Source organism: Anomalospiza imberbis, chromosome 1, assembly GCF_031753505.1.
Source record: "Anomalospiza imberbis isolate Cuckoo-Finch-1a 21T00152 chromosome 1, ASM3175350v1, whole genome shotgun sequence".
Taxonomy (NCBI): Eukaryota; Metazoa; Chordata; class Aves; order Passeriformes; family Viduidae; genus Anomalospiza; species Anomalospiza imberbis.
In genome coordinates this window covers 89,605,335-89,618,888 of record NC_089681.1, presented here as the reverse complement: position 1 = coordinate 89,618,888, position 13,554 = coordinate 89,605,335, and the positions used below count along the sequence as shown (strand labels likewise).

The following is a 13,554-nucleotide window of genomic DNA, read 5'->3' as shown; positions in this document are numbered from 1 at the left end:
CACTATAGAAGCAAACAGTAATTCCTATTAAAGACTTCTGAAAAAGGGGTGGAATGTAAACATGACTTTCCTCAGAGTGTGACTGAGGGGCAGGCAGGCAGTAGTGGGGAGTACCAGGTAAAATGATGTGAGCCCATGATGTGAGTTGGATAGATTCAGAGAGCATCCTCACAAAGCTCTCTGCACGGGGCAGGAGTGTTTGAGGTGGCTGGTTTGAGCACAGCTGGCACGTGAGCCACTTAGGTTCTCACTAAACTCTGGGGAAATAACAAGCCTGTGGAGGAAAAAGCATCTGTCTGTATTGCCTGCTAATGGCAGTTTCCACTCTTGTCAGCAAGACCAGATTCACCTCACAGAGAGAGAGTAAACTGGTAAGTATGGCCCCAGACTGAGTTAGAGTGCAGTCTGCAGCACCCAAAGGTCCTGTGTGCTTGGGCACACACAGGCAGTCAGCGTGTCCTGGCCATGTCAGGCTGGCGCAGGCTCTGCAGGCTGCCTGTGAGGCAGCTGCTCCTGGGGAGGGCACAGGGGCTCACCTGTGTGTTGTGCTCATGGCCAGCAGCCTCCCTCTACTGCCCTAGGAGAGACCACACACTGGATTTTAGATCTGGTGCCAAGTGAAATCACTAGAAGGCCCTGGTTTCTTTGACCCAGTTGGGACTAGTATCAACATGAGAAAGGAGTGTTGTGTTGTGTTGCTGAGGAGGGAGGTGAGAGGAAAACAAACTGATTGGGGATGGGCAAAGGGTTTGACTGGACCTCTTGGAGTATAATGGAGCAGGAACATGTGTTACAGTCAGATCTCTCTTGCTCTTTATTGTTAATGAGTATGCAGTCTCTCCTCTCTGTGGCTCCTCTATATGAATTTTGCAGAAAAAAAAAGAGAAGCAGTCTGTGATTTTTATGACTTGGGCAGTATTGCAAATGTTTTTGTCTATAACAGACAGTAGAACGTGTGCAATAGAGCACAAAAGCCTCACTCATTACTGTGAAGGCTGGATAAGTATAGGTGTCATCCTGGCAGTGGTGCTCAGAGACCCATCCTAGTTTTGCAATAATCATTTTCTGCTAACAGCCCTCAGAAGAATGCTGTTATCCTGATTTTACAAGAAAACAGGGAGTGTATATTCAGACTGTTGAAAAATTAGATGGTTCTGTACTGTATCTCCTTTCCTGCTTTGGGAATGGATCAGTTCTTGACTTGCTCAGGTTTCAGTGATCCTGCACCTATCAGCCCCCTGTTGGGGGAATGTAGGGGGGCAATTTGATACCTGTCTGCTACCAATATCTGGACTAAGAGAAATACCTTCAGCTGCAGTTGGGGTCTCTCCATCACTTCAGCTCAATTGTGTCCCCTAATCTAAGAAGAGTAAAGCAAGGGTAAGGACATTATGCCTGAATTCTGGAGCATTCAAATGGGTATTGTTGTATTTATTAGGGAAAGAAATGGTTGGACTGCATGGTTGTTGCCAGAGTTCTGGCAAGAATATAATGGAAGAGAGGTATCCTCATGACAGAAAAACACCATATGGCAGCAATTCTAAGTATAGAATGGGGTTTGGTGGCAACAAGTATATGTGGCATCCCTCAGAATGTCTCACTGCTGTCTTTCTGCAGATTGAAGAAGGGGCACACCCTACCTGAGCCAAAAAAAAATCCCTACAGGCAGAGTATTACCACAGCTATCTGTGTCAATTCCCCAGGAGAAAATGTGTCCAGCAATTGTTGTTATGTTGATATGAAAGTAGCAGGAAGGATGTGAAAAGATTCAAAGCCTACCAGCTAGCTTCATGTAGATTGTGGCTAATGGTGTGATAGGGCTTAGTCCCTTGGGGTACTTTCTTGTATCCACTTCTGTCTTGTTCAGTACCTTCATCAAATTAACTCCTCATTCTTGTTATGTTGGTACAATTTCCATATGAAGGAAAAGCAGTCTCACTCTCAGAATGAGAAAGTGGTGGTGCTGAGCACAGTATGGGCACTGCAGAGAACACAGCATGACCGAACCCTGATCTTCAGGAGCTCTGCTAGGGTGGGAGCACAAACTGGGATTTTAAACATTCCTAATACTGAAGTTACCATGTATGATTTTTGGAACTGATTGGTTGACAGTGATGGTGACAATTTTCAGGCAAACATGATAGTCCAAGTGAACACCTGGTGTCTGTCTAGTCATTTACGCAGAGAAGTAGGAGGTAAAATTGTACCAGTTACTTTCCTCATGCTAAATTATCTGTAAGACTAAAAGCTCACCTCAGAAATGAATCTTTCATGACTCACTGAAAGCAGAGAGGAAACCCTCCATGAGATACAGGCATGGTTTCTGTCCCATGCTGTTTGTCTGGGAGCCAGTAGTCTCAGTTTTCATTCTTGCTAATCCATTGGCCTTGAGAAAGTGCTGCAGTGAGTTACAGTGGAGGGGACCTGCTGGAGATTTCTTTTAGGTCAGAGAACTCCTCTGCTGGACAGAGGCAGTCACGTATTCTAGTAAGCCAGCAATGAGGGGAATGGAAAGCAGCCCTGCATGTGTCCTCTCTCATGTGGCTATCATTTGACAGAGATCCCTGCTTCCCCTTCTCCCTGCCTGGGTGATAGGTCACCAGCATTTAGTGAAAAGAATGACTAAGGGCTTCTTCACCCAGCTAGTGCCATACTGTCCTCTTTCCCACACAGAAATATACCTGGTATACGTAGTTCAGAATAAAGCACCTTATGTATTGTTTTTACTGCTGTATATGCCACATACTTTATATATCTTCTGCATAATAAATAGCTATCTGTTTGCTGATACTGTAGAAAGCACTGGTTGTGCAGTTTATTGTAAAGGTTGCTTGAAACATAAATCAGAGTTATAAGCTCATTATAAATTGCATTTATAATGTTCAACCAGTGTATACTGGTTTTCCATGTTGTATTTTTTTTCTTACTTGGGCTAAATTTTGTTGCTGTAAGATGGCTTATCTATATGGAGAACAAGACTGGGGACAAAACCATTACTTCAGTCACATTAAAGTAATTCTGTTGGGAAAGCTGCTTTCCCCCCATCCTTCTTCCTAGCACCCACTTGGCTCAGAATCGTGCTGTATACAGGTTCCATGAACATAACCCTTTCCAGTAGTCTTACTTTGATGTTATGCCACTATGCCACTTCTCCTAAACTCAGAGGAAGATTTTTACAGATAAATTTCCCCAGGGTTCTGAGGTAGAGGCTGAGCCTGCAGCAAACTCTGTAACTGAAGCCCAGCTATCTACAAGTCATTTTGAACCCAGGGTCCAAAACAGGGTCCTATTTGGACAAGCTGAATTTCAAGGGTAAGCTTCCAATGCAGTGCAGCAGCAGAACAGTCTTACTTTGTAAACAGAGTGCCTGTTTGTTCACATGTAATGAAGTGCTTTACTGCATATGGCTTTATTATATAGCATCTTCTGACATAACTGCTTAGTATGTTCCCTTTTTGTTTCCCTTTCTGTGAATCACTAAATTTACCTGCTTATGTGAAGTAACTGAAGACATGTACAGATAAAGAAGGACTGTGAATCATCATTGTCAGTTCCTTTTATCTTAAATGGTAACCCATGAGCTTTTGGGCAAGTCTCTTAAGCTGCTCAGCATTTTTTAATTTGGTAACATTCAAAGTGCTATCTTTTGAAGCCGGTGATTAATGGTTACACAGCAAGGCCCCCATCCTCATGGTGCCTCTGAAAGTATAAAACCTTCATCACTGCCCCTACTGGGTTAGTTATAAAAGTCAGATACTGAGCCACCCAAAACCAAATGACTGCGACCCACCTACCAGAGAGCATTCAAAGCCAATGTCTCTCAGATAGTAAGTCCTAAAACTGTTCTTTGAAGATTATTAGACTCTTCTTTCTACTGTGGCTCTTCTTCCCCTGACACATGCACTCACACCCTCCTCCAAGCTATGACAGACTTGTTAAAGGGAAAGAATTGCACAAGCAGAGCCATTAAAAGGAGAGAGGGATTCAGCTGTCAGCCCAGCACTCTTTCCTGGAGCTGACAGCAAGGGTGTCTAAGCTCAACAAAAGGCATAATGTGCTAGAGGTTATCAGCAAATGGAATAAAAGCCTTTAAAGTTCTACCAGGCACTGTTTGCAGTGGGGTGCCCTTTGAAAAGCCACTCACTTTTGGATCCACCTGCTCAGTTTGTGTCTGAATCCTTTTCTGGGCACACAGAATTTCTAACCCCCAGCCCCGCTGCCAGCTGCCCATCAAAGGCAGCTCTGATGTGGCTGATGGAGGGGGTGTCTGGCTGTGCTTGGCCGCAGGTCACGCACAGCCACACATTTCTGCCAACAGGGAGGTGAAACAGCATGAGGTAGTCGGCCAGTCTGGGGGTAGCTTCAAAAGCAGGAAAGATGTTGGCAGTCTGCAATGGATCCAGATCATCAAAGGAATGGGGAGCTCTCCTGGTACAATGACTGTGTAGACTAAAGGATCTTTTATCTGGTGCTCAGACCTTTACAAATCCTAAAGAACCATAGCACATGATGACCTCTGCTGTGTGCCATTCCTTTTTTACAGCTCTATCACACATACGCAACCTCCCTCCCCTCTGCTGAGCCCCCTTCATCAGCCACTGCATTGCACTGCAACTGAAATGTGTTGGTCTAAAATGCTAAAAGTCCAGAGTGCTGTTGCTTCCTTACCAAGACCATAGCAAACAGTAAGGAGTAGGATGAAAGGCTCATTTTCACTTACTAAAAATTGTATTAACTGGGTTTGTTAGAGATTATCAGATAAAAATCTAACATAACTGGTGGTTATATTCCCTCTTCCCTCCCACTGTGACCTTTTAATATATTGTAAACTGCTGAGAAATTGTTTTTAAATGTCTTCAGTGGTTTAAGGTAGAGGCTTGTGTACCACAAGTACATCTGCATCACACAGCCTTACATTAAAATAGCAGGGGATGATTCAGATCATCAGAGGAGGTTTTGTTTTCTGGTTTCTGGGATTTGGAAACTTGCAGTCAGGAATTTGCATTGCTGCTGTTACCAGTGGTATTACCAGTAGACTGTACAATAGAGTAGGTGAGCCTCAAGGAGGTAAGCAGTGGAAAGGATTATTTGGATTCTGTGAAAATATAGCCAAGGTGATACATCCCAAGTGCACAGTCAGCTCTCTTGACATGCTGTTCTTCAGCAGGGGCCACAGTGCTGCAGGTCCCTGAGTGACCTTGCTGCCACTCACTTGTTGTCTTTTCTTTGTGCAGGACGGAGGATGCAACTGCCCAGGAGATGTCGCCAAAGCGTTTGGTAAGAAGAGTGTGTTGTGACACCCCCTCGTATCTCCAGCGCCCCTGGCAGCAGGGATGCAGGAATCGGTGTGACCCTGAATGTCTAATCAGTTAGCAGGACGTTAAGTTAGTCCCTGCAGCTGACTCCAGTGAAATTAATGCACCAGGCATGAATTTGCTCTTTGGCACAGACAGTCCAAATTCTGCCATGCAAACATAGAGTGGTCAAAGTGGTATTTAGAAATTATCTGCCAGGTGTGTATGAGATAGACCTGCTGGGAGAGTAATACAAAGAAAATTGATAAGGGTTTCTTCTGAGTAGGGTTCAGAGATGGCTGTAACATTGCCAGATCTGGCTGACTTGAACCTTGAGTGGAAGAAGAGCTGGTGGAATGCATGTTGGACAGAAGACCAAAACAAAAAGGCAGGCCAGATCCCTGGAGATGTTCTTGGGATCAGCTGTCCACTTGAAGAGATGAGATTTTATTTATTCTGTATCCCCTAGAGCTAGGCAGATGTCTGAAGCATCTAAGTTAATTATTAACAGATTTTGCTTTCATGTAAGCTCAGTGAATTGCACCAGCTCTTGGTGATAGAATAGAGGATTTAATCTGTGAGTATGGTCTGTTGGGCATGAGAGTTATGTTGATATGAGGGGGTCAAACTGATGATTGTCACTTAGCCATAACCTTGTTACAGCAGCATTTGGGATGCAGGCGCTAAACGCATCCTGAGATGACAAGAGATTTAAAGGTATTTCCTCACTTCCCAAAATACCAGACTCTTTGGAGGTGTCAAGTAGGGTAATGCCTGGAATACAGTGGGACGGCACAGTCTCTCACTGGGATTTCAGGGTGGTATGAAAACAAGACATAGTGCATTATGATAAAGAATGTCTGCTTTGCATGAAGCTTTACAAGTATGGAGAGTAGAGGCAGGCCTAAATTCAGATTACAGGCTTGCCAAGAAAACTCTAGGCCTGGAACTCAACTCCTGGAAATGTTGAAACCAAAATCTGTCTTCTAGTTTGCAGACAGCTACAGTGTGGAGACAGGTCAGATGACAAGGAAGACTTAATTAGAGAATTCTAAGGACAGCTGTGGAGTGATTGCTACCAGCAAGGAATGTGCTTGGTCATAGGATTTCATATAACCCTTGTGTTACCCAGTGGTGATGTGATGCAGATACTTCCAGCTGGGTGATTCTAACATAGCTGAACAGCAGCATCCACCCTCTTAGACAAGATTGTGTTAAAAAATGCTCAACCTCTCCTTGGCCCTCACTCTGACATAGTGCCTGCAGTGAGGTCTTTATTTTGCCTTTCTCTGGCTCCACAGCTCACCAAGTTCTTACTGGTGGTGTGGTCCTTGGGAGCTTGTGAACTGAAACTGACTTCACTGTATCCCTGGCTGTCTGCACAGAAACCGGGCCTGTGGAAAAGGTCTTTCTTCAACAAGAGCATTTCCAGAAGTTAGAACAACAGGAAGCAACTTCACAGTGTTTCAAGTGCTTTTCTTAGTAGTGTTTATTATAAGTCTGAAAGATCCCTGTAGTCTCTTTGGGCTACCTGAACCTGCTTGAAACCTGTGAAGAGACACCTTCGCGCTTTGCTGTTCATCAAGACGTGCTGGGATTCACAATGGCATATGTCTGAAGGCTGCCACGGGATTATCCCTTGGACAGAGGAGCATCAGAAAGCTGACATTTTCCAGGCAGTAGTTGAACTTTTGATAGTAGCCCAGACAGATCAGTGTGACTGTGTGTCACAGCTACAGAGCTGGAAATGATGGAGATGACCCTGAGGCAATAATCTTACTGTATCTGGTTATGTACACTTGAGGTAGACACACTGTGAACATCTGACAAGCTGGACCCAGATGTGCCTTTGTCAAAGGTATGTGGTAAAATAAGTTTTGAGATAACTTTATTACTATCAGTGTTTATTGAATGCTGCTGAAGTGATTGGCTGTCTGAGCCTCATAGAATGTAGCCACCATGCCCAACATTTACAAGTCAAAGCCTTGATACTGAATTGTGTGGCACAGACCTCTGTGCTTGAGTTACGTGAATATATTGGATAGCAGAGACCAGGTGATAAAACACCCAGATCTACAATTTCATCTAGGAATGAAGGCCTGGACAAAGCATGGACAAGAGACAAGAAGAGGACTTTGGTTAAAGTAATTGTGCTATCTCTTTCTGGTGGATCACTGTAAAATCTTCATGGGATGGGATGATTCCCTATAAAGCAGTGACAGAGCATCTATTTGAATTACGGGAAGTGTGAGGGAGTCCCAGATGTGAAGACAAGCAGTGGCAAATGCCTAAAGGTGTGACTGAAGGAGCCAAGTTCGTGGAAACAGAAGGAGTTGGATTAAGTGATAGAATTGTGAAGAACGAATAAATATACATTGAGAAGCTTTAAGGTGCACCTGTGACTTGGTGTCAGGACTCAGGGGCAGATCAGGCATTTTGACAGAGGGAAAACAAGGCAGAAGCCTATTTAAAAATGCAAGGAACAGGGGGGCACTGAAGATGAGGAACGGAAATGCTGGGAGAAACATACTTTGGGAGAGACTGCTGGAACCCGATATGCATTCAGTAAACTGAAGATGTCACTGCCGTCTGGGTATTAGAGATGATAATGAAAAATATGTTGGTTGATAGGAAAGAAAATAGCTGTTTTGATGCAGGAATGAGAGAAAGCATGAAAGAAATTTCTGCTGGGCTCTCAAATGTTCATACAACTGAACCCTTGGAAAGGCTGATAACATGAACACATTTCTCAGAATGCTCCAGGGAGGCACTACTGTCTCCTTTTTTAATGATGAGAAGTCAAAGCACAGAAATACTAAGTTCAATTGCCTGAGGTCACATATATTTTCTGACACAGCCAAGAAAGAATGTGCCTTTTGAATCCTATGCCAGAATCTTTAACACATTACTGCTGTTCCTTACAGCAGTGGTGAGAAGAGATGCAGGAGCAGGGAAGGAAAAGGAAGGAAAAATCATATTGAAAAGTCAACTGGGGACATATGCTAGTTCCAAATTATACTAGATCACACTGGGTTTTTTTCCTGTTTTCAACAGCTGTGTGTGTACCTACTGCTGCAAAGGCTTCCTGGCTCAGCTGGAGTACAGGTGAATGTTAATTCCAGGGTAAGCTCTGGTCCAGGCAAACTTAGGCTGCATCTGCCTGGAGGGCTGCCCAGCTCACAAATCCAGGCCGACTCCAGCTGAATTTGTGCAGAGCCAAATCTGGTTATCAGTGACTTTGTATAATCAGGCATACAAAAGACATCTGAGGAACTCTCTCCAGATCCAGCAGAACTGTGTGAGTGCTGCAAGCTTGGGCTGGCGTCAGCACTGCTATTCTGTAATGGCTTGAAAGAGGAGGCACTGTGAAATGTGAATGAGCAAAATCAGTCCAGATACAGCATAGGCCTCAAGGGGAATGTCAGTGCTTGAAAGTGGCATTGTGTAAAACCAGGATGAGTCTGGCCAGCTCTGGCTGAGCTACTGGGGTGCTTGTGTGCAACATACCCCAGCACGTCCTGTGTTATCTAGGGGGTTGTTGCCAGGTGTTCCCAGTCCCCTACAACCTAAAATAATGGCATGCTGTCAATCTGTACTTGAAAACAAAAGACTGCAGATGGATGTTGCAAACATCACCAGTGCTTCTGGTGGTTATACAAGAAAAACATGCATAAGTTAAAGACCATGATAAAAACTACAACATCCTGGTCAGATATTAACTAATGGAAACAATGGATCAGACTTGAAACTTTCAGGTATGTTTGCAACACGGAAGCATAGTGGAAGGTTCTGGAGAACATTGGAGAAGTATATTTAATATGGGCTTGTCATTTCTGGAGCAGCAGGGCAGCAAGCATGTGTCATTTCAATGTTTAGACGTGCTGCATCTGCTGTAACATAGCTACTCTCTTCTGGAATAGCTTGATGAATTATGTTGTGGTTTGCAAAAGTTAGTCAAGTTGGATGAGTTTCAATCCTGTAATTCAAACATATTTGCTTCCCTCCCAAAAATATGCAGCCAAAAGGAAAATAATAAATAGATACAGAAGTGCATAGGAACCAAAATTCTGTGAATCTGAAGTGTAGTTTTCATGTGCCTTTTGCATTATTAATTTGAAGGCTGTAAGACCCACAACCAAAAATGGCACTAGAATTGGGGGTCAGGAGATACTACTGACATGGCAGAGTCCAGAATGTCTTTTGGCAGACTTTTGACTTGTTTAAACGCTCTCTTTGCAGCCTTGACCTCAAATCTCTCCCTCCTTCCTCATGTTTTCTTCCACCCATGAAGAAGACATAAAGTAGATTTCCCAGAGTGCTTAGTTTTTGCAAGGATGGAGCAAGGTTGTGCTACGTAGCAACAGGAATTTGCCACCAGTAATTAAAAGATGAGTATTCCCTTTGTTTTTGGCAGGTTAATAGTAGTAGCAGACATGAGTCAAACCAAGACTTTAAAACTCAGCCATCTGAAACAAGAAAGCTCAGGAGAAATCTGCCAGGTAGCTGACATGATAGGACACCTGAATGAGTGCCTGGCTATAAATATTGCTTGTGATGTGCTTTGCACAAGCTTCATTTTTAGTATCCCTTTACCATGGACACAGTGTTCCTTTCAAGCAGCCACCAGGCAAAGGGAGGTGAGGTCAGCAGAGCAGCTGGGTAGCTGGGTACTCTGCCCCCAGGCACTGCTGCCAACTCTGCTCTTTGGCAAAGCGTTGGAGGGAGGAACTGGCACACTTCACCCTTGTCACGTGTTCTAAAATCAAAATATTCCTAACTTCAGGTTTGGTAGAAGCTGAGCCTATTTGACAGGGATTTCACTCACTTTTCAGATTTCAAGGTTTGGTGCTATTGTTTGGATAGTGACAGAGATCAGAGCAAATCCTAATGCCAGACTTACCTAGTCTGGGATCTCCCCAGAGTTCGGATTTGTTCTTAGGAGAATGGGTGTAGTTCAAGTTCATCTGCTTTCTGTGAAGTGTGGTTTATAGCTCAGTTCTTCTGCCAGTTCTGGGAAGAAGCTGAGCAGAGGGGAGGCTTGTTCTGACACATACACATTGAAGAAGCAGTGAATATGAACAGGAATATGCTTTGTTTCAGGCTTGGGTCACCACAGGCTCATAAAAGACTAAAAGCCAAACTTTTTCAAGCAAGACTAGATATGCCAAAATATCGCAGGAGGAGCTGCTGGTGGAATAGTTCCAGCCCAGCTGGAAATATTGGAGATCACAGTAGAAAATTAAGGATGATTCCAAAAACCTTCTTCCTGATCTTACTCCCAGCAGAGCTGATTTCATGATTTACAAAGCCAGAGGAGATAGACAGACTGAACAGTCATGACTGAGTATTCAGTGTTGCTGTTCAGTATCTGGAACATATTTAGGAGTTGTAGCTATGGGTTAGACTTCCTATGTGGTGTTTGCTGAGAACCATAGAACCCAGGAGTGATGGTCCTTGGCCCAGAATTTTTAAACTGAAACCAAATGCAAACCCATCCAGACCTCTTTGATTAGGAATCATCCAGAACAATACTGAACACATACAGCTGATGGACTTGAAAAATCCATAATTTCAGTGGAAAATCTGAATCAATAATTTTATGTCATTGTTGGGAGGATTACATTACATCCATGAGTCTGCTTTTCTTCAGGGTACATTCCTACTCACCACCTGTGGCCTAGAAAACTCTTGAAGTAGGAACCATCCGCTTCTCTGTACAGCATTGAGCTCAACAGCTCCCAGCCTTGTGTTTAGGACTTCAGATTACTGCAGTCATAGTTAATAAGGAATCATGCTCAGATACTATTATGAAGTAAAGGGTTGAAACTGAATTTGAAAATAAAAGACTGTGGGGTAGAGTAGAATAATCTATATCTTTGTCATTGTAACAGAAAAGGTTTTTTTCCATTTAAAGTACCAGAGAAATACAATTCAGTCAGTGTCAGTTCTACAGTAAAGCTTTTCTTCCAAGTTTGCTGTGACTATTACAGGAGGGGACTCCATGCCAAACTATTAAATGCTGGCTATTGTTTCTGGAGATCACTGTGTCCTTGCTTTGGATTTCACCTTCTTCTCCTTTCCCTGCTGTCTTACATGTCCCTTTGCTGATCACAGGAGCTGGTGCTGACTTTGTCATGATTGGAGGAATGTTTGCAGGCCATGACCAGAGTGCTGGAGACATTATAGAAAGGAATGGCAAGAAGGTGAAACTATTCTATGGAATGAGCTCTGATACAGCCATGAAGAAGCATGCAGGAGGGGTCGCTGAATACAGGTATGAATTCCACACAGGAGCAATTGCAGTGTGAGCCATCCATTCAGGATGCATGGATGGATGTTCCCAACTTTAGGAGCAGAATTGTGCAGAAGGAAACAGGCCTATGCTGCTACTCCCATTGAAGCAGCTGTTGCCTATACTTTTGACAGCAGATCTGAGGGAGGAATGACATCCAGAGGGAGACAGGCATCAAGAGCTGGGGTTGGCTAGCTGAGAGCGGTGATATTCACTCATTTGCAGTTAGTGTGGTGTGCTGCACCACTTGTGTGGTGTGGGAAGTCATTAGGCATTCTCTGACATACTGCTCCTTCAGGATGTGTATGAACTAAATGCTGGAACATGACATACCAGGCTGCAGTTTCTGTCCCTCTGCTTGTCCACATTGGGTGCCTTCTTGGTGTAGGGATTCCCAGCCAACCCACATGCTCCCTTCTGCTTGCAGAGAGTGGGTGCTGATGAACTGGTGAAGCTCAGCTGGGGTTTCTCCAGTACGGAGATGAGGGCCCAGGACCTCCGAAGCACTCTGTCACCAGCAGCAGCTCTGGGACTCCCTTCTACATTTGTTGGGTAGTCTTCAGACGCAGCAGAAGCCTGCTGTACAGTTTTCCCACCTCTCTTTTGGTAGCAGAGTACCAGAGTAGTCTCAAATAATGCAGAATGCAGAAGCTTAGTTTTTGAGCTAAATCCTCAGGGGAGAGGAAAGGAAGACAGATTTTGCAAAGAAATCTGTTGACCATTGCTATTTTACTCTGGAAAGTGCTGAGAATTTTGACTTTTTGGAAAAGCAGATGGCATCAGAAAACCTGTCTTTTCTCTTATGAGTGACAGTCTTAGTCAGTACTCTTGGACAACATGTTCTTGCATACTTCATTAGAGAGTGACTCTTGTCTTACAGTAAACACTGCTTTATTGAGGGCTCCCTTTTGATTCTTCTCTGCTGGCATAGATTCAGGCTCTGGTCCCATGTGGTAAACTGCTGTTTGCAAGAGTCTCAGTACACCTGCAGTTCCAGACGGACACTTTTGATTGATAGTTTTTGTTGGCCTCATCTGTTACAACCACTCCAGCATACAGGTTTTTCCCAACATGTCCAGCTGCTACCATGGGTAAGAATTGCAGCTCTGTGAAGGTGACAGCACAGAATATAAAGCAGAATGGGGTCCACAAAACAATATGGAATTCATGCTTTGACACAGAGACAAGCTGATAGATAGCAATCCCAGATGCCAAGCTAGACAGAAGGATCATGGATCCCACCTCCTGTTCTCCACACCAGCATTGACTCCTGTGGTGGAGTCTGCACCATAAAATTGTGTACTCGTTCACATAGCACTTGTGCAAAGTGTAAAGTGGTGAAACTCAGCCTCCATCAGAGCATTTACAACCATCTCCTTTGGCCTAGATTGTGGCATCACAGAATCATTTGGGTTGGAAGGGACCTTCAAGGCTCATCTAGTCCAACGTCCCTATAATGAGTAGGGGCATCTTCAACTAGATGAGTTTGCTCAGAGCCCTGTCCAACTTGGCCTAGAGTGTTTCCAGGCATGGGGCATCCACCAAGTCTCTGGGCAACCTGTTCAGTGTTTTTGCTTTAAAACACAACTGTTTATTTGCAGAAGAAAGAGCTGCACATGATGCCATCTGCATCTGAGACAAGCTGAAGTGATGCACCAGACAGATGTGGTTGCATATCTCTGAGCTTTGATTCACTTTGGGCTCATACGCCACTCCCCAAAAGCAGTGCACAGTCTGGGGGCTCTTTTTTCTTTTTTTGCCCTCCAGCAAGTCTGCTTGTCATCAAAACCTCTGAACAAATGGTCTGAGTGGACAGCACTAATAAGTGTCTCATAATATAAAAGTGGCCACTGCCAATTGCACAGTAGTGCTGGCAACCTTTTACCTGAATGATCATTTCCTGTCCTGTGCTACTCTGTGCTTGAGTCAGCTGGAGTATGGGAAAGGCCTGATGCTGCCTAGGCATGT

At 44.1% G+C, this 13,554-nt stretch overlaps 1 protein-coding gene across 6 annotated transcripts in view; it reads left to right on the top strand.

Moving 5' to 3' along the window:
- GMPR (guanosine monophosphate reductase) overlaps nt 1–13,554 on the top strand; it is a 42,262-nt gene that overhangs the window by 18,057 nt on the left and 10,651 nt on the right. For 5 of the 6 annotated variants that reach the window (XM_068180080.1, XM_068180163.1, XM_068180243.1 and 2 more), the window contains exons 7-8: nt 5,235–5,277; nt 11,409–11,568. In XM_068180080.1, coding sequence (XP_068036181.1) covers nt 5,235–5,277; nt 11,409–11,568 — 203 coding nt within the window. Of the gene's footprint in view, nt 1–3,193; nt 3,313–4,318; nt 5,152–5,234; nt 5,278–11,408; nt 11,569–13,554 lie in introns of those variants that run through there. The other variant, XM_068180365.1, reaches the window with a different exon arrangement.